Source organism: Astatotilapia calliptera, chromosome 6 (assembly GCF_964374335.1).
Source record: "Astatotilapia calliptera chromosome 6, fAstCal68.1, whole genome shotgun sequence".
In the NCBI taxonomy this organism is placed as follows: domain Eukaryota; kingdom Metazoa; phylum Chordata; class Actinopteri; order Cichliformes; family Cichlidae; genus Astatotilapia; species Astatotilapia calliptera.
This window is the reverse complement of record NC_137427.1, coordinates 7,627,903-7,651,528: the sequence shown is the minus strand read 5'-3', so window position 1 is coordinate 7,651,528 and position 23,626 is coordinate 7,627,903. Positions and strand designations below refer to the sequence as shown.

The window sequence follows — 23,626 nt, the reverse complement described above, 5'->3', positions numbered from 1 at the left end:
TGAATGTTTTCTTTTATCTTTAATAGATGTTTTATGAAATAGCTTAACAAACCTCTTGTTTATTTTCTCATATTTGAACTGTTGGGATCTTCTTCTTCTTCTTCGCCTTCTCTTTCATGCCAGTAAAGAAAATAGATACATTTTAAGAATGTGCCTTTAAATCTCATCAAATACAAATGGGCTGATTACATTTTGTGGGATCAGGTTTAACGTAAGCACATATTTAAAAAGGACAAAAACAAAAGCATCTGATGTCCTTCTTTACACCAAAGCTGTGTGATATTTGTTACATATCAGGGCTTTCACTCTTATTGTGTTCATAGTTGTGCTTGCCCATAATTTATACCATCACGTCTAAGCATGCTGTGCATTATTAGCATATTAATGCATGTATAATGCATGTCTCTTTGGATTTTTAAATGTTCACATAACATTAGTATTTCTCTATTTTATTGCTTTTTTAAAAATATTGATTTAAACATCAAGAATCTGGACACCATGTAGAAATTTAGTGACAAAACAGCAAGACACCAATAACATCTTCCTCACAATTGAGAACTGAACTCTAAAACTACCAGTCCAGTAATATTCAGACACAACATTTGTGTTAGTAGACATAAAAATTACAAAATCATCAAGAAACAATGGTCTAATGTTTTGACCGTGAACCAGACAACCACACCCTACTTTCCTCAGACCTCAGTCCCAGACTCATTGGCTTTTCACCTTTGTTTGATTATTGTTATTTCAGCAAATCTACTTTTCTCTTCCATCCAAGGCTCTCAGACGCACTTTTATGAAAATGGATTCTTTCCTGAACACAACATTCATAGTACTACAACACATTCCCACAGCCACTTTATTTTAGGATCTTGTCAGTGTTATATACTTGGAAACACCTCTGGAGGTATTTACAGTCCCCTTTCTGCTTGTTCTCTTGTTATCATAACCACAATATAGGCTCCCTTTGATCACTGGTCCAGTTTAGAGTCTCATATGTTCTGAGGCGCCAAGGGATATTTAACATGGGCCAGAAGGTGTCATTACAGGAAAAAAGCTTATTGGTTAATAAATAATTATAAACCTATTAATCAGTGGTTAAAACTGATGGTCTGACTAGTTTCTTCACTGGCTAACTTCGCCGTCACTCAGATGTCTGTTTACGAATATGAAGATCCTTTCCCAGTGCACTCATACAGTAACCAAGAATAAAAATGTAAAACTAACAGTGTAACTCATTCTTTGTGTAATATTTTGATTTATTTTTGCCTCTAATAAATATTGTGCTTTTACTGTAAATACATCATTTTTTTCAGATATCTTATTAGCACTTTTATGACCCTAAAATCTGCCTGTGTAAGACAGAAGCAGTGATGGAGCAGCAGAGCATGGGAGGAAGGATGTTATGAATTGCTGTAAAACGTGGCACTCTTGTGCCAGTTAACTTGACTGAAGCAGACAGTCACCTCCATTATAGCAGATTGAAATCTCCACTGGGCCGTGTAAGGGAGTAATGTGTTAGTTATATGGCCTGTGCTGTGATGGATTTATGCACATGCTAACTGCATCAATGATAGACCTTGGATAAATCTCTCCATTTTATTTTTAACGTGAATATTTCTGGATTGTGGGAAGGACTATGGACTCAGAAAATCATATGCTTTGTATCAAACTTAGCTGAAAATTCGAGATTATAAAAAGATACAAAAAGGAAAAAAACTACCAGAATCGCCACGACAAGTCAGTGATTAACAATCATAACGTTGTTAATCACTGAATCTGCAGTGGTTTATTTATGAGACACAAGCATACATTTCTAAAGGAGGAGCAGAATGTTAATGACTTCTTCATATGATTGTTTTCCCACCCCGGGCTTTCATTGTTTTAAATATTGCTGCAACGTGATTATTCTTTTACTGTGATAGCCACATGAACAATACATGAACAATAAAAATACATTCACGTGTACTAAACTAACATGTGAGTATTATCTGAGGTCAGACATTAAGGTTAACCACAGACATGGGCTCCCATTTGAGCAAGCACTTGTTTAAATAGTGGGAAGAAAAAAAACATCCTTTTTAACAGGAAGAAACCTCCGGCAAAACCTGAGTGTGAGAGTACCAGAAATACCAGTCTTTATTTTACTAATGCAGAAGTCTAAATTCAAAATGTCAGTCCAAAAGTCCACTTAAATTAAATGTGGCACACAGGTACAAAGCAACAAAACTATCAACAGTAAAACAAGCAAGCAAACAAAGGAAAAAAATAACCATTCACCATCAGCCTGAATTATTGATAGAATTAAACACAATTGTATTTATCTAGCAGCTTTCAATCGAAATATCACAAAGTGCTTCATAACAAAAATGCTAGAATATCAAATTTTTTAAAAAGACGGGGAGGATTCCAGAGTCTGGCGACCACTGTTGCAAAAGGTCCGTCTCCTTTAGTTCTCAACCTTGTATGATGCCCAGCAGATCCTGACCACATGACCTCAGGACCTGCTGGGGATGTATCAGTGTAAAAGCTTGCTGATGTATGCTGGTGCTTGTCCATGCAGAGCTCAAAAAGTCAAATCCAGAATCTTAAAAGTAGAGCCTTAAGTTAATGGGGAGCCAGTGCAACTAAATTAGCAACAGTGTGACATGTGAGTAGAAGACTTTTAAAAACCTTGCAGGATCGTTATGAATATCTTGCAGATGCTCCAAAGAGGTTTTGTTAAGAAAAGTAAATGATGAAGCAAAAGCATGACTAATAATGTTTCTTATAAAAGCAAGAATCACAAGTCTAACGTGATCATGCAATGTGAGAGCTGAGTCAAAAGTTATCCCAAGGTTCCTGACATAAGATTTAGAAAATGTGGCAAGGGGACCTAGAGTTTCCATCATCCTACCTGTCAAAACTGTCAGAGGGAACATGCTTGTTTACTCCACGTGTTTCTTTCGATCTATCATCTGAATGTCACAGCAGAAATCAAGATGTGGTGTAGTCACACTGGTGTGCTGTCAGCTGGAATGGCTTATCTCCTCTTTGAGTTACAAAATCAGCTTGAATCATCAGGTTATATTACTCTCCTCATTATATCCCATATTATTTTTTAAAAATGTCACATTCATTCATCAAACAAATGATTATGGTCTGTTTAACACCAGAACATTGTAACTCATGGTAACCCCTTTTGGACAGGCAAAATTAAAGTAAAATAATGTTAACTTGAATTTATGAGTCGATAAGAAAGTCTTCACACAGCCATATGTCAAAGCTGCAGTGAGAAATAATTTGCAGCGCTAATGTGTTTCTGCTGCAGACTATACTGACACGTTTTAGTAACACATTATCATGGTTATAAAACCCTAACATGTATATTGTCTTAGATTAAAAGGACCAGGATCTCCATGTCTACACTATTATATACATTACAGACCACCTAAAGAGGAAGCTTAAATGCTGGATTATCTGCAACACTAGGTTCGTTACATGTAGACTGTCTTCTTCCATCAGTCTGACCTATATCAGGTTGTGAGTTTAGTCTACACTCTGACTGTGTGCCAGTACAAAACAATGACAGAGCTCATCTGACTTGAATGGCATTTTCTCATTTAAATTTGCATCTTTGATTCTTTAACATGGGGTCTACAGTCGCCACTTTGCGGTGATTTACGGTTTTAAACGCTTTAAGTTTAGTTAGTCACAGTGTTGTGAAAAGTAGGCTGTGGAAGCGCCACTGGCTGAAAAAGAGCCCATCTAGATGAGACTGGCAGATGCACAAAAGTCCACGCCGTGACGTGTGTATCTGCTCCGGTCCGAGGCGCGAGGAGCACACAAGCAGAGAGACACGCACCTCCCCCTCCGAGCCCCGACCTCCTGCTTTTTCATCGTAGCTTCTCCTCGAAGTTTGATGGAAAAAACGCTCTTGATTTTTTTGTGGACTTTGACTGCAAGGTTTAACCCCGAGGAGTCAATGTAGCGCAAGCGTCCCGCCTGCATGCGCGCTAGTCTCATCAACTGCGCCAATTTCAAGTTATCGGCGCTTCATCAAAAGAAACTTAAGGCAAATATTGGTGATTAAGTTAAAAAAGAAAACACGTTTAATGTGGATTTTTTTTGGACACCATCGTGGACTAGTCTACTGGATTTGGATCGAGAGTTGCTTGCTGAGGCGGCTGCGCAAAATGGGCTGCCCAACTCCCGCAGGATGCTGTGAAGTAAAGGACCATCATGTTGCCTTTGGCAAATAGACACTTTTTACACGTGATATATATATTTTTTAAACCATAACAGCCAAAGTTTCTGCGTGTTTTCCAGCAAAGGAGAAAACACCTGAAGCACCTGTGTGGACAAAAGTAATAGGGAAAGCCGCGAGGTTGGGCTAAATTGTCACCTTTGACATTCAAGATATTTCTGGTCTTTTTTTATTTGATTTAAAACATTTTTTAGAGGACAGGCATTACAAAGAAGCAACTTAGCGTAGTGAAGCGGAAAGGAGATGACTACCAGCACTGCTCTTGTGCTCCTCATTCTCTCTCTAACAAGTAAGTTATTATCTTTTAAATATCCCAAACTGGTACGAATATGGAAACATTTCCTGTGAGAAGTTTACTGCTAAGAACAGATGTCCAAGTCTATGGTGTTGATCTCTCTCTCTCTCTCTCTCTCTCTCTCTCTCACACACACACACACACACACACACACACACACACACACACACACACACACACACACACACACACACCCTCTTAGGTAGTGATTATGGCCTGAAAATAGGCGCGATACTCTTCCAGAGAAGTCGATTTAATCACGTTTCATTGAACTGCAGAGGAGATAACTGACCTGATTGAAGACTCAGGTGTCCTGTAGCAAAGGATAACATTAATGGTGCCACAAGAGAATCTTATATTAACTGTAAATCAAATCTCAGGGGTACAATCCAAATGATTGTGCTTCAAAGTGTGGAAAATCTTTTAAAAGACAAATTAAAAGAAGAGATGCTTTTCTAGTTGATACTTCTCTATTTATTATCATGTAATTAGTGCAATACCACTACTCACCTATATTAAATGTAACATTTTGGTAGTTGTGAGAGTTATCTACATGTTTTTTTTTATTCAAAGGGATTCATAAAATAAAATCCTGAAGAACTAAACTTCATATTTCTGTATTTCACGTCAGCTTAATCAAATAAATGCTATTATTTCACTTTATAGTAATGTATTCAAAGCTTTTAGACTTTTATATATTACCAAAGTCAGTATTTGGAAGTCCATAGTCTTTGCAAATATTAAAATAATATTTCAAACCATTCTTCACATGACAGAATTTTTTTCTTCTTCATTTAATAAAAAAAATCCCAAATAATCCAGATCAGACTTGACTAACGTCATTTTTCTAATTTGTATGTATTTGTATGATTTAAACTCTTCCTCAAACTTCTACTCCCACCTCCCCACTCTTAAAGGTAGAATATTAATAGTAGTAGTAGTAGAGTAGTAGCTGCAACCCAAAGTATAGGGTTTTCTACTTATATTGTCCATATACTGTATCTATAATCAACAGATCATCCTCCCTGGAAAGGTACAGTTACAATTATCTTACATTATCTGTCTTTTCTGTATTTGGATTCTATAAAACTGAAGAAGAAGAAGAGGTGTATTTGATGTGTATTTGTGTTTCTGAGTACAGGAATTTAAAGCAACCACAACAGCACTCTGCAAGAACGTCCTGAGAAAGTGTGGGTGGTGTTCATACTCTTAAAATACCCATAAGTAAAAGCAGATGTGCCCTTGAATAATTAAATAAGAGCCATGTTTTGTCTACCACCAAGAAAGCACCATCTACTGTTTTTTAGGCAAAATGTGGATCTCTCACTGCCTTAAAAGAAAAACTTCCTCTTACTTACCTGACCTTGATTTTAGCTTTTATTTCAGAGAGTGGTGCATTGGATACATGTAAAACTGGTTAAGCTTGTAGGTTACGCTTTACCGTTTAAGCTAGACCTAAAATACAATAATGTTTTCCAAAAAGAATGAAGACAACCAAAAAGCTGAGCCATCAATCTGTAGATTTTCTCTTACAAACTCTGACAAAGATCAGCTGTGGCATGTAACATAGTCAAGGATTAGTCTGCAGCATCCATCAAGAGAAGGCAGGAGACCCTGGAATTGAGCTTTAAATGATTTAAAGGCTGTAAAACATCGAGAAGCGGCATAGCACTTCTCTGTGTCTTCCACCATGTTGTTGTGAGTGGTTGCATTTCTCTGAAGGCCTCAAGATTTGACTTGGACTTGTACTATGCAATGATATGTGGCACCAGTCTTCCATCACAGCGTCAGTGTTTTAATCTTAATGAGTCTCATCACTGCAGATTACTGGTAGCTAAGCTGTTCTTAATATAAAAGGTATCAACAAAGGGGAGGGGGGGGGGTTACTCTTGAGTGATAAGTCACTGCTACCCCCTTGAAGTAAAGCCTTCCATACTTGTGAATGTGAAAACTCTAATGCTGCCATAATCGCAAGTCTAATTTCACGAGTCAGTCCCACTTTTAACATACTAGATTTTTGAAATATTTTTTATAAAAGGAAACTGAGAAGAGTTTATTGCTCCATAATAGGTTTGAGGCTTTAGTCACTTACATCTAGTATCATCCTCTTGATCTGCCATCCTTTGACAGGAAAGTGAAACGTCTTGAAACAAAGAATATCTCTGTTGCTTCAGTTTGAATAGCAATGTTGCACAAGTACAGTACCACAGTAAATACTAGTGAATGCAGCAGCTATTATCTCACTCTTATTACCCCAACAATTGATCGTGCATGCATAAAAAAATGCATGTTGCCCACTAAATCCTGTCAGAGACTCCAGGAAGTTAATGATCCTGGTGAGACCCCATCCGTGGAGAGCCTTTTCACTTCCTACTTATGTCATTATGCTGAAATTGGCTGCAATTTGGCCAGAGAGTGCTTGTGAGTTCCTCAACTAATTAGATTCAGTGAATCTAAATTACTAAAAATGATTAGCACCTGTTTCAAAACAAATGCTCATATCCTGTTACAGTTTTAGCAGACATACGTTTTCTTTTAGGGAAACCCATTTTGCCCATACAACACTAGCATTCCGCTAATGTGTGTCAATTTAGGATTTACAATAAGTCATCCTACCTCAATGGTTCCCGTTCCAAATGATAGTAACTACAACAGATGTTGGGAATATGGTTAAATCAAGACAGAAGCATCTGTAACAAATTCCAGCTGGTTTCGGTGGTCGATTATGAATGCTATCAGTTTGCCACGGCAAGAAATTCTCTGCTACTTGTTAGATGCATGAAATCAAAATGCCAGCACCATAAAGTGGATCATGATGCATAACATCTCCAGTACTTACAGAGAGGTATTCCATTGCAATCGTGCAAAAAAAAAAAAAAATCTGAAAATTGAGCTATATCGCTTGCCAGAGGTTCAAAGAGTAGGAGTTTTCCATTTTTGAAATATCCATAAAACAGTCAGGGAATACCTTGTAAAACAGATTAAACAAAATGAGCTTCAGGGTGCTGCTGCATTTTGGTGTCTTTTGATAGACGTTTTCCTTTGTTTTCCCTTTTCTTCATGCAAACCTGAGCAAGGTGACCTTTTGTTAAAGCTCCATATTTATTGTTGAGATTTACATGTGGTAACTTTTGACAATAAGTTGTTAAATAATACCAGAGCAGCACTGCAATATTAATACATTTACTGCTTTTTTCCTATTAAACTTCTATTCAAATCTTCTGTTAAAATGAAAAACTTGGTATCGACTTGATTTATATTTACATACAGTATTTGTTCTCGTATAGCTACTTTAATGACAGCCTAATTTGCTGGGCGTATAATCTAAACATTTCTATGCACGTTCATACATTTAACACATCGTATTGAACTCTGCTGGGGCCACTTCAGAAGAAATATAAATGTGATTAAGCGGTTTAGCTTTCATTTTAACAAATAGCTTTCCTCTTACATAAAGAGATACTTGAGGTTCTTACTTGATGGCAGACCATTTATCCTCTGAAGTTAAAATAAACTGAGAGCTAAAGATTTCTCATTTAGTTCTAAGAGACTCACTTGCCTCTCTTCAGCTGAAACCACTGATGTTCACTCTGACATGAAAACTTGAAGCAGCAGGGTGCTGCTAAAAAAAAGAACATCCATGCTCACACAGCCTGCACTGCATGCAATCTTGCAAAAACAGACAACTCATGTGCTACAGGGAGGGAAGCGGTCCAGATAACCAATCCTCACTGCGCTGTTGTCAGTTTGTTTGACAATGTGGATATAATGGCAGCTGGAGCATTTTGCTTCTGATTTATTCATACAATTACTTTTATATAACCTATAATTTAGGGCTCAGGAAACATAAAGCTTCAGGGCTGTCTCACTGGGATGCTTGACTGGAGCCTTGTGTGTTTCTGTGCTCTAAAACCCTGCAGTAAAGTGTCAGACTGCAAGATGTACACATGCTCACACTTAACCGATAACACGTGATTCAGCTGTAATGCCCCCTGGTAAATTTACTTTGTTAACAGACATTGTTTTCAGAAACAGACACTTGCACACCCAGGATACAAAGATACACTACACACCTACCAGTGGCTGTGAATCGCCACAGGGCAAACACATGGCCTTTATGAATGACATTAGTTATTGCCTCTGCCTTTTCAGGCAGTGGAGTTCCATGTAATCATGTCTATAATATTACATATTTTAAATAGATTCATTTTATGTTTAAAGCACTTTGATTAATTGGATTTCTTTCAATATTCTGTATTTTCTCTGCAGGCAGCTGGGCAGAGAATGCAGAGGAGCGCCTGGTAAACTACCTTTTAGGTCCAGAGCACTACAATAAACTAATCAGACCTGCTGTCAATAAGAGCCAGCAGGTCACCGTCTCCATACAGGTGTCTTTGTCTCAGCTCATCAGTGTGGTGAGTACACACAAACTGCATCCAGATTATCATGCATCAGAGTGTACTGGGCTCAAACACCGTTACCTGAAATAAATGAAAAATTGGGCTTGTGACGATTTAATTTGACGCAATCAAAACCCATTACTGGCAGTTCGTATTTGATGTGATTCAAGTAAAGTGTTAACATGGGGATTGACTCACTTCTGGATTATTTGAATTGAGGAGTTTGCATTTCACCATATCCCTGCTACGGAGGTGGCAGCTTGATTACGGCATGATCTTTATTAGTTTGTAGAGCTTTGTGACATCATATGTTCCCACGTATTGATTCAGTAGGGCTTTTCACAGGGGATCATTTACACAGGTGCTTGCTAAAGACATAAAGGCTAATAAAGCATCTGTTCTATTTATATGTCTCAAGAAGCTATGAATATGAGTCTGTATGTACACAGTACCAGGACTCTGAATCCAAAATCAGCCGTCATGCATCCCTTTATATACATGTGTCACAAAAAAGGATTATTCTAAACTATTTATGTCTTGAAATCAGCTAGAGCACCTGTATGGATGTGCAGTCTTTTGTTTCTCTCCTCTTTTCTCTTTTAGGAGTATTCATCTTTTTGTTTAAACACCAAACTCTACCTTTAATTGCATTACAGAAGTTTTTATAATTATTATGTGGTGACTATGTAACCATTAAGTAGTGCTTTAATGCTCCGTTAGTCTCCTTTAAGAAGGAAAATAGCGACATAAATATTAAAGAAAAGAGCAGAATTAATTTGACATTATAATGTAATAATAATAACTTAATAATAATTCATGACACTGTCACAGTTCAGAGGCTTCTAGGTTGTAGAATAGAAGTGGCAACTTTAAATTGCCTGTAATTGTGAAGGTCTGAATCAATTTATCTGTCTCTTTGAGTTAGCCCTGTGCTCGACAAGTGATGTTTTATGCTTCTCTTCTCCAAACTATTTGTTTTACCATTTGGATATATTTCTTTATGGTTGGATTGTAAAATGTTAATAAGTGACCTGAATAATTCATTTCTGGATTATTTCAGTTTTTAGAATTTTTGATCACCTGTTGTTCTGTTTCACAGAACTATTATTATAAGTCACTGCAACTAAGCTTTACTTAAGGTCTTCACCTCGTGACATGGGCTTCTAAAAGCTTCTTATTCACATTACTTAATGCACTACTTTCTGCTCCTCGGCTTGAACAACACCTAAGCCACTGAAGTGTTGCAGAATATGGTTTTAAAGCCATTATTTTCATCATATTCACTAATGATCATGTTAGGCTCCATGGCTGCGTGCGCCTCACCAGAGGGTTTAAAACACCATTTGTCTCAGACAACTTTGATTCTAACCTTTCCATTCATCTCAAGACAAGACAGTAAACAGGCTAACCTTAGTATCACAGTAAGTCCTTCCTTTGAGGCATTTGTAAAACAGGCTTTAAAAATAAATGTTTTTTGCTCCAAAATGTTAGTGTTATTTCATGCACTCATTAAAGGTGTGTATTGATTTATTGCTTTGACCTTTACTCAAAATAAAAATAGCATTATGGAAAGTATTATGTAGTTTTAACAGCTGACTGATCTTTGCTTTTAGAATGAGAGAGAACAGATAATGACGACCAACCTGTGGCTGTTTCAGGTACCTACAGTCTTTTCTCTGCTGCCCAGTTCTTATACAGTACCATGTATGGTCAGTATTTGGTCTTTTTGGTCATAGCTACAGTTACAATAACAAAGGCTCCTCTGCAGGAATGGAATGACTACAGGTTGAGATGGGATCCTGAGAAATATGAAGGCATCAAGAAATTGCGAATACCCTCCAAACTTATCTGGCTTCCTGATATAGTGCTCTATAACAAGTAAGTATGCAAATTTGATCCCAACCGAGAGAGACTTGGCTGCTTTTCTGAGTTTAATTTATGTGATTTGTACATTTTTTTTACTATAAAAAAATCAATTTAAAGCAGGAAAACTAATTCCTGTGGAGGCCTTGTATGAATGGACTAAACCATTATTTTATTAAACCGTTCTTAATATTATGAGGTTTTTGATCATTACCACTCATGTTTTACACGTTGTTACTAAAATGCTAAGTATTTCAGGGGGAGCTGTGTAATTAACAATTTCCACAAACCCAGTTTCTCTTTATTATTAGTGTTTTATATTAACATTCCCATATGGTCTAGTGGCTAGGATTCCTGGTTTTCACCCAGGCGGCCCGGGTTTGACTCTCGTTGTGGGAAGTTAGCAATTTCATGTGTATAGTTATGATTCCTAGTAGGATAGAGTTATGTGAATAATTCCAGTGCTGATGACTATAATAGCATGACCTGTGCTATCATAGAACTCTTCTACCACATGCCAAGCAACATTTAATAATTTGAGCCCAACTAATTTACTGTCTGGGCAAATATTTGCTATTTTTTGATATACAAGTATCGCAAACAATATTAATTTATTAGGAAATTAATGAAAATGAAACAAGTAAAGAATAAATGGAAGAAGCACCCCAGGAACCATCTTACAAGAATTGACATTTTACAGTTATTTGGCACTCCTAAATAACTACACATAACAAATGCTAGAAAGTACAAATAAATGTTGTCCCATTTATTAGATTTTTAAATATTAGTATTAGTATTGGTTTAAAAAAAATCCTGTATTGGTCAGACTCTAATTTTTCTTTCCTCTTCATTTGATGTGCTTAACGCTCTTTAATCCTTTATTTCTAAACCTCCTATAGTGCTGACGGTGTGTACGAGGTTTCCTTCTATTGCAATGCTGTGGTCTCAAGCACCGGGGACATCTTCTGGCTCCCTCCAGCAATCTACAAGTCAGCCTGTGCCATCGAGGTGCAGAACTTCCCCTTTGACCAGCAGAACTGCACTCTCAAGTTCCGCTCTTGGACCTACGACCACACAGAAGTAGATCTTATCCTCACCAGTGATTTCGCCAGCCGTGACGACTTTACTCCAAGTGGAGAGTGGGACATCGTCTCGCTCCCAGCACGCAAAAACGAGGACCCCAACGACATAACCTATCTGGACATCACCTATGATTTTGTCATCAAGAGGAAGCCTCTTTTCTATACCATCAATCTGATTATCCCCTGTGTGCTGATCACATCATTAGCTATCCTGGTGTTCTACCTGCCGTCAGACTGTGGGGAGAAAATGACGCTTTGCATCTCAGTGCTGTTGGCACTCACTGTGTTCCTGCTGCTCATATCAAAGATAGTGCCACCTACCTCTCTAGCAGTGCCACTCATAGGTTAGTCATATCCATATTTGTCTATTTGCAACAGTTTGTAGCCTAGGGCAACGAATATTTGGGTTTTTACTATATGTACAGACACTTTATATAAATATAATAGTTTGGTGATGTGTGTAAGAAAACATAAAACAAGAAAAAAGTAGTTTTTCAATTATGGATTAATGCCATTTATTTACAACTGAAAGCGCTACACCGCATTTGAAATAGTCTTATATAAATGATGGGTCTTCACATTTCATTTTTCATATATGATTTGTAAATGTGCTTTATGACAGGTCAGTCCTTTTTCTGCTTGCCCTTCACCTAATTTTTTATTATGCTGTTTACAACCTCAGCACAAAGTCAACACAAGGAAATTAAAAAAAAGTGAAAAATATTATAGCTGCCTGAAGAGGCAGCTGCTCAGATTATGGACAGTTTCACTCCGGTGAACACGAAGACTCACCAGATAATAAATGTTTAAGTTCAACCCATTAAATTACTAGTGTTATACGTGTACCTGCGCTTAACATTAATATACTGCTTTTGGAGATTTCAGTAGGAATACTAATGGAACAGTATAAGGGAAACCAAACAGCTGAAAGTGATGAAATATACTTCATTCTAGCAGAGTACTGCGCCATTCAAAAAAATGAAGGAAATGGTTAATTGTAATAGTATAACACGATCTGGGAAGCACACCCCAGTGTCATGCAAATGTATTTCACCTGCTTTGGTGCAAATGAAAGTGAAAGCTATCACCACTCTTTGTTTTAAATAATATCTACTTTTATAACCATTTTAAAATTGTAGTTTTTTACTTAGCATTACATTATTTAATTTATTTGTTTTCAATGACTGGACTGATCAAACCTTACTATTTTTAAATTGGTTTTATTATTCTATTTTCTCTTTTTCTTAAATTATATTTGATGTACTTTTATTCTAGCTATAAACCATTTTAATTTCTAATATATTCTTTCATCATTTTGAATTTAAAATTGCTTAGTATTGCATATTAACACCTTCCAGTTAGCCTTTTAAAACAGTCTTTATTAAAAACGTGTTAGAGATGCTGCTGGTTGTTATTTGAGACCCAGCTATTATTTGATTATTGAATAACACATGACTGACATGAAGTAGTGTTGGTAAATGACAACATCTGATCATTTTTCTGTGTCTCATTCTGTTAAAGGTAAATACTTAATGTTCACCATGGTGCTGGTCACGTTCTCGATTGTAAGCACCGTCTGCGTCCTCAACGTGCACCATCGCTCACCGTCCACTCACTACATGCCTGACTGGGTCAAACGGCTCTTCTTAGTCCGTCTACCTACCTTCCTCCTCATGAGGCGTCCAGGCTCTTCCAATGTTCGTGATAAACTGCGCCGGAAATACACCAGTCGGAGTATTGTCTGTAAAAATAACACCCAAAGCAGCACAAACAAAAAGCAGTACTCAAACATCAGACTCGGTGGGATCAGAACCGACGCCGACGCTTTCTACGTGAATGAGGATTTGGCGCAGCGGTGTTGCTGGACGGCTGGTGACATCCCGGATGGTGGCGGTGGCTTTTCAGACTTCCAGAGGCCTTTGGCCAATCAGTTAGATGCAGATCTGGAGGAGGCAGTGGATGGAGTGAGATACATAGCTGAGCACATGAAGACAGAAGACGATGATGAAGGGGTAAGAAAAAAATTGATAGGTAATGATGAATAGGGGAGATAGGGCGACACCAAAAAATTGAAAGGAATAGAAGATAAAATATATTCTTGCAGAGACATAAAGAGGAAAGGAAAGCCATACAAAAACAGATTATGGAGATGCATGATGTCAGACAAGCGACAAGGTGGAAAGGAAAGATTACCAGGGCAAAATCAGATGTGAGACGAGCCATATCTCAGTGTTTGCTTTTGTTCTCTTGTCATACAATTGGAATCTGTCAGCTATATATTTTACTATAGACATTTCTAATATCATCAGAAAGCTCTCCACATACTTTTGTGTAAAACACACACTGACTGAAGCACAAATCATAAACCTCTCAGATTTAATAAATATTACAAACATGCTTAGCATCTGTAATTGTACTCTTTCTGAATGACATGCTAACCCATAGCTCCAGGGGGTGTCAAACATAAGGCCCGGGGGCCAGAATCGGCCAGTCAAAGACTCCAATCCAGCCCACTAGATGTCTAGTGATGTGAAGGAGAGCATAGGTTTTATTTCCACACATTTTACAGTCCTAGTGATAAAAACCACCCCACAGCCATTCATACTACACCAAAGTAATGAAGTAAAAGACAAATAAATGACAGAAAAGTTCTTGTTTTTTCAACTAGCTACCATAGAAACTTTGTTTTTTTACACACCATGTCAATGGTAAAATAATGAAATAAAATAGGAAATTAACAAAAACATTCTGCTTTATAATTACAGGACAGTCTGTGTCATGAGCTACCAGAACGTCTTCTGTCATTTTACATTTATTTTTTACAATTTAAGCACAAAGAGTTGTGGTGAAAGATTTCTTTCATGAAAGAGAACAGCATTTCTTTATTGTGTAGTTGAAGTTGCACTTCTTTTTCCTGCATTGAAATATTTCAGGGATTAAAAGTTTACACTGACGGAAATGGGAGTTTCACTGGCCTTAAGTGGTCTGTATGTGGCTTAAATGTAAAATGAGTTTGACATTCCTGCTTTACAGTGTTTAGGTGTGACAAACACTGAACTGCCAAAAGGTAGATTTAACAAGCTGATTTTCTTTTGACCCAAACATACAAACCTTAACCGCAAAGGTCTGAATCTGTTAATGTGGTTCTAGATCATAGAAGACTGGAAGTACGTAGCAATGGTGATAGACCGTCTGTTTCTGTGGATCTTCATCTTGGTGTGTGTGGTGGGAACTCTGGGACTCTTCATGCAGCCACTGTTCCAGAGCTATAACACGCCCACTGCTGATGAGACAGAGTGAGTCATACACACTGTGAAATACACATTAACATACAGAGCAACACATGTTTGAGCCTGGCATGGGCTCGTATTTAAAATTCTAAAAATAAAAGAAACTGTCAGTTTTCTTTACATACCAGAAATGTCCCATCCCCCCCCTTTTTTTATTTGTGTGACATGCTTTTTTCTATCACACACACACTCATTGACACACACACATGTCTGGTTTCCTATTCTCATGGGGACATCCCATTGACATAACAATTTCGTGACACTAAAACCACATTTTGAGTGTGAAAAATGCCTTCAACCCCGTGGGCACCTGGATTTTGGTCCCCATCAGTATAGTAAATTTCACATTTGGTCTCCACCAAGATAGTAAGAACCCATACACACACACACACAAACATAAAGGATAGTTCACGCACAGCACAGCATTCATGCACCGGGTGATTTGTAGGCTTCAGGTATATCTTCATCTACACTTGCTTTACTTTGTGTGTTTTTCTCCCTGTAGATATGGAGATTTCTAGGTTTTCTGTGACTGCAACTTTGAGAAGCATTACAATGTCTGGCTGTGATCTACTCCTAATGATTAAATCTGACACATAACCATCCGGTGATGAACTTCAAATGAACATGGAATCAAACCAGTTGCTTAACGTTTGCCTGTGCGTTTCCCCACCTTCATCGAAGAAACTCTACCCCTCAAAGTCGAGCAGTTTCTGCCAAGATGATGAAGACAGTGCCTGTGGACAGTTGTTCCAGAAAATTGTACAATGTAAAAAACACAAAGGTGATGAAAATGATAGATGATTTGCAGTCCCTGTTTCATTTTGGACTGACTGCACTGCTGATGAAAGTGTTTAAGGTTTTAGCTGTGACTGTTTTTCTCCCATGTTGCTGCTCCAATGAGGCCTCTCCTCTCCAGCATCGCTGATATGAAAATTGTATGAACATTTATAACAGTGGTACAAAAGCGGAACATAATTTCTTTTTTCTCTACATCAGCCTTTACTGTAATAGGAAGAGGATTTTGTTCTGCCCACCTTTTGTCTTTGTGGAAGTATTAACGCACCATTTCTCTTTCTGTCTTTTTCCTGTTCCACTTCAGAGCACTGTGTTTCATTTCCACAATCCACCTCCCAAGTAACGTTGTAACTCTAATGCAGTGTCTTATTTTGAGAAATGTGTGTTCTGCTCTTGGTTTCTCTCATTGTGTTTTTTCTCACATGCTTGTGTATTCTCTTCTTGTCTGTCTTTCTATTCCACAATCACAAGGCCTGACAGAGTTTGAGAAATATTGATAGAAGTCTTGAAAATATGGATGAAATTTCAAATAGATGTGACAGATGGAGTGAGTGCTGTACACATCACGCATTTTATTTCATATGAAAAGACAACATTAATTCTAGTTGTGTGTCTGTTTCCCTGTCCAACAGCTCATTTCCACCCTTCACTTTTTAACTGCCTTAAACCTTTGTTGGACACCAGAAGATTAAAAACCTGTAGCTGCACCATGTTATATGTTAATGATCTGACACTGACTGTATTCAAATTCAATATGTTGAATAAAAAATGCTGTCAACTTTAGTTTGACCTGTGCTGTTTCCTCATCCATTTGCTAGAAGGTCACTTCTTAGATTGGCTTTTCTAGTAGAAGACATTTCAAAATGTGATGGTTAGAAGTCAAAATACATTGGATGCAAATATAGTAAGTATGACTTTCATTTTCGGTTATTATTCATATTTGGTTTATTTTCTGTAAGTCACTCACATTGGTCAGATCTCACACGAGAACAATGATATTTACACTTAATTGGGATAAGTTTTCCACTCTCACTTCATCAGATATTTACTGTAGTTTGGTTAAATTTACTGATAAAAACTGTAATTTGGTTTAGGAGATTTCAGATTTCATTCTTTCCTTGTCATGGTGTCAGGGAAGGAAATGTCAGAGAATAAAAAATACAAACAAATAAAAATCTGTATGGACTTGGTTTGTTGTTAAAGCCAGTAGTCTAATGTATGCTGTTAGAAATGTCATCAGAACTTAAACTAAAATCACACCGCCTTCACGCTGTGATTGACGAGCTCTGGGAATTTTGAGCTGGATTTGAGCTGTACTTCCATGTTCACAACAGAGTACAACAATATACAAACCCTTACAGGAGACACTCTCTCTGTGCCTGCTGACATTTCACCCCTACTTGCACATTGGCCTATCAAATCACGTGTAACACCATGTTTGCCTGCTGAATTAGTTGGGCAACACAAAACACAAAGTACCTTTTTTCTATTATGACCCCACCTGCAGTTTAAATAATGTAAAATGCCTTCATGCCTGACAGTAACTCATTTACACAAATATTATTTACACCCATGTACATTAGTATGTCATATGTTACCTTGCAGGTAAAGGTATAATATAACCACAAGCTGTGAAAATATGTCCAAACATCATTTTACACTGAGTCTTTCATAACCTTCATATCATAACCAAGGCTTTACTTTACAGAACAGGATTCAGCTGCCTGTCCAGACTTCTTCTGAGCTGAAAACTGACAGCAGGAGCTTTGCACTTCAGGGTAAAAGTAATAGAAGCACTCAACGTAAGAGAGCGGAGGTGAAAAACAGTGGGTTTTCTTTGCTTTTGTAGATGGGATGGCTGACATTCTCAAGCAGAGCCCTGACAGTATAACATAAAAGGAGGTTTTCTGTACTCAGAAAGGGGGCAGGCAAGGTTGACAGAAAGTGGCCCAAGTATTTTTATACATTTCAAAAGTTGCTACAGTGACACTAATGTGGTGAACATTTTCTCAAACTTGTTTTCTTCATGTTTTGATCAAACAGTGCCAGAGGACAGCAGTCTTCTGTGTCTCTGTGAAAAATACATATTCAGACCAATTTTCTCTTTAAGACTTGATTATTTTTATTCTGTATCACTGCTGATATAAAGCAAACCACTGTGACATTTTTTGTGCATATCCACACACAAATACACAATTACTTGAGTTAAAACCCTTTTTAAAACTTAGCTCAAACCGTAAGTGAATCCACATGCAGGATCACATCCTGTTAATGGACATTCTGATTGTTGTGTATTAGAGTGCACCTCCTTCCTCAGCCTGAAAAAAGAGAAAAGCTGCTTTGCTAATACACTAATGTGCTTTTGTTCTGCTGAGGGTGTGCGTGTATGTGTGTGTTGCTGACAGCATATGCCTAAATTTGTGAACAACATCTGGCAACAAAAAGGTAATATCAGGTAAAAATAACATAACCAGCTAACAACCAGGAGCCTCTGAAGACAGCGTGCGCAGTCACTCTTAGTGCGCTACAACATGAATGAACACACACACTGACACACACACACATAATAGACAACGATAAGATTTAACTGGCCCAAATTCTTTATCTCAGCAAAAGTGAAGCACTGAAGTCCTGAAGTCAGCACATCAGCAATGCTGTGAGTCTGCTCTGGTGGACAGTTATCGACAAAACACATATTTACTCTGCCTCTCTGGTTTGTGTGTTTTTGTGCGTGCGCCTATGTGTGTTTAAGCAATACCTATATGTGGTTGACTGGAGCATGACGGTGACAGACGTGTGATAAACAAAAACAAGGATGGAGCAGGCCAGCAGTCATTCTATAGATTTCGACTGTGTAATGTAATGATGCTCAGTGGAATTTAATAAATGTGCTGTAAATGGAAATGTAATGAAGTGGTCATGTTTTAGGATTTTATTAGTGAATATGAAAACTTTTACTCTTCAGTATGTTTAAGTATTGTGTGTTGTTGCCCAGCGTGGAACTCAGTCAGAGTAGAGCTTCTACTCCTCAATAACAAAAGGCCCTTGAGGCCTGGAGTTGCATACCCACACACTAGAGCAGGAGTGTCGAACTCCAGACCTCGAGGGACGGTGTCCTGCAGGTTTTAGATGTGTCCTTGATCCAGCACAGCTGATTTAAATGGTTAAATGACCTCCTCAACATGTCTTGAAGTTCTCCAAAGGCCTGGTTATGAACTAATCATTTAATTCAGGTGTGCTGACCCAAGGTGAGATCTAAAACCTGCAGGACACTGGCCCTCGAGACCTGGAGTTCAACACCCCTGCACTAGAGGCAGTTTTGGAACATAACTAGGATGCCTCTTGGATGCCTCCTCGGTTAGGTCTTCTGGGCATGTCCAACTGGGAATATACTCTGGGGTAGGCTCAGGACACACTTGAGAGATTATGTCTCTTGGCTGGCTTGGGAATGCCTTACTGTCCCTCGGAGGAGTGGCTGGGGACAAGGAGGTCACGGTATCACTGCTTAGACCAGGGGTAGGCAACTTCAGGCCTCGAATGTCGGTGTCTTGCAGGTTTTAGATCTCACTCTGGGTCAATACACCTGAATCAAATGATTAGTTCATTACCAGGCCTCTGGAGAACTCCAAGACATGTTGAGGAGGTCATTTAGCCATTTAAATCATCTGTCATCTGGATCAAGGACACATCTAAAACCTGCAGGACACTGGCCCTCGAGGCCTGGAGTTGCCTACCTCTGGATTAGACTGTTGCCCCTGCAACCTGGATCTGGATAAGTGGCAGAAAATGGAAACAAATCAATAGAAAAGAAGAGGGTATTGTATTGTGGTTAAAAAGCAACAACCAAACAAATAGATGGATTCAGTGTAATTTTGTATTCTTACTTAATATTTAACTTTGGGTTTCTGTTTCACTGGTGTTTTAAACTTTAGATGTTTTTCTTTGTGGAGCCTTTGAATCCCTGTTTTTTTTTATTCCAGTGTATTGTGAGTTTATGTGATTGTGATTGCCATTCCTGAAACCTGTCTTCTCCTCTTGTTTATTGCAGCATCTCTTATCCTCTCTGGTACAGTTCCTTTGTGTAGCCCTGTGGATTTTGTGGTTTTATTTCGTTTTGACTTTGTTTTGGATTTTGTGTTTTTGCTCCTTCAGCCTAAATGAAATGGCTTGCCTTTCAAAAGATTTTATCATTTACACAGTCTGCAAAACCATTACAGCAAGAGTAAAAAGCACGTTAGGCTACATATTTCATAAGAAAGCAGACAAGTCTTGCCTACACAAATCTGAGGGCTGTAAGTGCCATTTAAAAGTTCATTGTGGATTTTGAGGTTGCAGAGATGCTCTTTTTAGCTCCACATTAACTGACTGCATGACATTTGCATCCAGATTTAGTGGAATCCTGTCTACTCTCTATCCCCGTAGATGTTCCTGTACCACTGGTAATAACACAACACCACATGCAAACATCTTTTCAACACACTTCTTTTTTTTTTTTTAAGATTTTATTACCTTTTTCCTAAATATGCCTTAATGCTTACATAAATTTGTCCACACCTATTTTTTTTTTCCAGAACATCTGTGGATTATCCAGATGATTGGCATGAAATGCAGTAACTGTGTAAACTGTGCCTGGGAGACTGGTGCTGTTTCATTTTTATAGTTTTTCTGGAGTTTTAGTGTTTGGTCGGCTGTGCTTCCTTCTTTGTCTTTGTTTTTGGTTCCTTTTTATGACTTTTTTTCACATTTCTTGAGGGCTAAACTATGATGCAAGATTCGTAGTTTAGTGAGCTATGTCAAACTTAAATCCAGAGCCTTCAGTATCATGAAAGCATCTCTCATTTCTGGCTAAATAACCGTAGTAGCCTATGCTGATGCTGGAAGGGTCACATTTTTACTGATTCTTTTATTTCCAGCATGTTTTAAGCAATATAAATTCTCTGTCAGGGGAATGAGTTTTATATGTGCAATTTGTTAGACTGTACCTCGCTAACATCACAAATGATGCCCATCCGTAAAGTTACAGCACTGCTAACTGTGAATCTCTTTTAGACTGCTGGAACTGCAGCTTCTAAAGCGCAGAACACACACCAAGAACACCGCTTCAGTCAGGATAACTATTATCATGTTGGTTTGGCAACAGACCAAAACTAATCTGAAATAAAGACAGGACTCTGAGCATGTGATCTAACATCTGGATCAGGCAAAAATAGGATAGGGCTAAGATAGTTAAGAATACGTCTTTGAACACAATAAAGAATTGCAGAGATTTCCATTGCGTTATACACCAGCATATCTTCAGCTGTTATGGCGCCTGATTTTTGTGTTTCCCTTAATATAACTAAACATTTCTTTCATGAAATGATGCAGAAGAGAAACAAACTGATGCACAACGAGTCACCAGAATGCAGGAAATGAAGGGTCTGATGCTCAAAATTTCCCTGGGGGAGGAACCGTAGATGTCATTTATACAAAAACATCTATTTGTAGAAATTTAAATATGAAAACAGTTCAGATGAATGAATTTCATTTGATGTAACTACTCTGGAGCTTAATAAGGCCAACACGCAATGTTGACATACATATTTTATGTATTTTATGTATTAGAAAAGAAATTATACAGAATGAGACATTTTTAACTGTAATTATGAATTATTATACATACATGACATGGATGATATGAGCTGAATTCTTCCTTGAACTTCACTTCCTGCTATTGCTCTGACTTCTTAACAGAATCACTATTTTTAACAGACCAGCACTTTCCCAGGACAGTGCCTTTTATCCGAACTGATTCCATGTCTTTCGTTTCATGCCATTCTCCATCAGCCACTGCTCACCCTATCCCATCTTCGCTGGCAGAGCTGGCCTGAGCTGTCCTGAGCTAGCCCACAGCAGATTTAAGTGAAGCCAGCTTTTCAGATCAGCAGTTTTTTTTTGTCCAGCACACACACCCATACACGCCAAGCCTTTTGTCCATTTTTTTATTTGGTAAGATGCATTTCTCACAACAGCAACAGCTGTCCGTCAACATAAAATTGCAACAATATTTTCAGTATTTAAACATGCAAGGAATTTACTTTATGGTATCTTATACAAATCACACCTGTGGCTACCTGAAGGATCTGTTGACTGTTACTGGCAGCTTACTATTACTACTTACTTAGTACCTATTACTTAACACAAACTTTAAGCAATGCTGTTATTCTATAGTTAAAATTTAAATTAATATTTTTTTGTATATTTTCTCTTTCCGCCTTTCTTATCCAGGACATCTCTTGAAAAAAAATCTCCAGCATTTACTTTTACCTGCTTCATCATCTCATCTATGATGAGGTGTCTCAAAGCATGCAGTGACCAGCATATTTCCACTTCTATGCCGTGTGATGTTTGGCAGTATTAGCTGAGGTCTACATCACGGTGGAAAATCTGTCTCCCTCTGTTGCCAAAGTTTCCTCCGGTTGCTCTCCTAAATAAGCACGGTTTGTCAGGCCCCCTTGTAGTCATGCAGAGGGCTTGTTCTGCTCTGTCTACCTGCACTAGTGCCTGTAGGCGGAAACGCCGCTGCTCCTTTACACACACTCCACCAAACTTGGACACATGCCAGACTCCATCTTTGTGGCCAATTCCTTCTCTCTGTTTTCTCCCTGTCTCTTCTACTTCCATTTATTAACCTCCATTCCTCTTCTCCCCCTCCTCCTTATCCTCCCCTCTCTCTATTTCTGCTCTGAGCCCTCCTCCACCCTTTTTCATTCTTTTGTAAATTGCGTGTGGAGAAATGGGAACTAAAAATACACCGGTGATAAACCCAATTATCTGTCCTTTTTCACGCTACACGCCCAAATCGCTAAGAACATGGGACAAGCTGTGTGCCAGAAACCAGCCTTCAGCGTGAATTCCTGTGTTTGCACGCTTGCACCTGTATGTTGTGCTGTTCAGCAAACTAATTTAACAATTTGGCTTTACTGCTGTGGAGCTGCAAATCAACTGGTCACACTTAAGAAAATGAAACAGTCAGTACTGCTAGAATTATTAATTTTGCAGTACACAAGTGCAGCATATTCTACAATTTAGTGCAAATGTTAGCTGGAGAACAGCCAGCACAATCAACTTGTGCCAGTGCAACAATGGGTCACTCCCAGATGACCCTGCAGTATAATATTTTTAGTGTTTTCTCTGTGTCTTTGTGACTCCACTACATATCGCATCCTAAGCTTGATGGCTTAAGTCAGCTTGTCGCACCGGATAACCCGCTTCCAGCAGCGCACAATATTTGATCGGCCTATGTGTCAGCTTGCATGCTTGTGGTTGTGCATGTGAGTATGGTTGTGCTGGCTGGAGATGACCAAAAGGACACAAACACAGAAAACACCCCACTGAGCAGTAAATTCATGGTGAAAACTGGACGCCCAGTTGTTCTGTGTTAGAACAAATGCCAGAGCATAATCGGAATATTTAAAAGACATATCCATCGTGATACTTCACAGTCTGCATCTCTGTACTTGGCAGCCAAGTTTTAATTTTAGCTTTCCGGTTCATTTTGGATAACCAGCACATATGAAAACATCCCCAGTGTTGACAGTACATTTGAGCTCTAATTATACTCCTATCCCCTTTTGCAGCCACAGCGATGAATAAAAGATACCCAGCTCTGC

The 23,626-nt window shown here is 38.3% G+C and overlaps 1 protein-coding gene across 1 annotated transcript; it reads left to right on the top strand.

Annotated features, from left to right (window-relative positions):
* Positions 1-3,886: 3,886 nt before the first annotated feature.
* LOC113023677 (neuronal acetylcholine receptor subunit beta-2-like) lies at positions 3,887-16,757 on the top strand. Its single transcript, XM_026169932.2, has 8 exons — positions 3,887-4,535; positions 8,811-8,956; positions 10,555-10,599; positions 10,710-10,819; positions 11,704-12,230; positions 13,408-13,898; positions 15,037-15,182; positions 15,682-16,757. The coding sequence occupies exons 1-8, from the start codon at positions 4,490-4,492 to the stop codon at positions 15,695-15,697; spliced, it is 1,527 nt and encodes a 508-aa protein (XP_026025717.1). The 5' UTR covers positions 3,887-4,489; the 3' UTR covers positions 15,698-16,757.
* Positions 16,758-23,626: the final 6,869 nt, after the last annotated feature.

What these genes read in the sequence shown, in the direction of transcription:
- LOC113023677 (XM_026169932.2), top strand. Translation starts at nt 4,490, where the DNA reads ATGACTACCAGCACTGCTCTTGTGCTCCTCATTCTCTCTCTAACAA. An exon ending in GATATAGTGCTCTATAACAA is followed by an intron (nt 10,820 to 11,703) that starts GTAAGTATGCAA and finishes AACCTCCTATAG; the next exon opens with TGCTGACGGTGTGTACGAGG. An exon ending in CAGAAGACGATGATGAAGGG is followed by an intron (nt 13,899 to 15,036) that starts GTAAGAAAAAAA and finishes ATGTGGTTCTAG; the next exon opens with ATCATAGAAGACTGGAAGTA.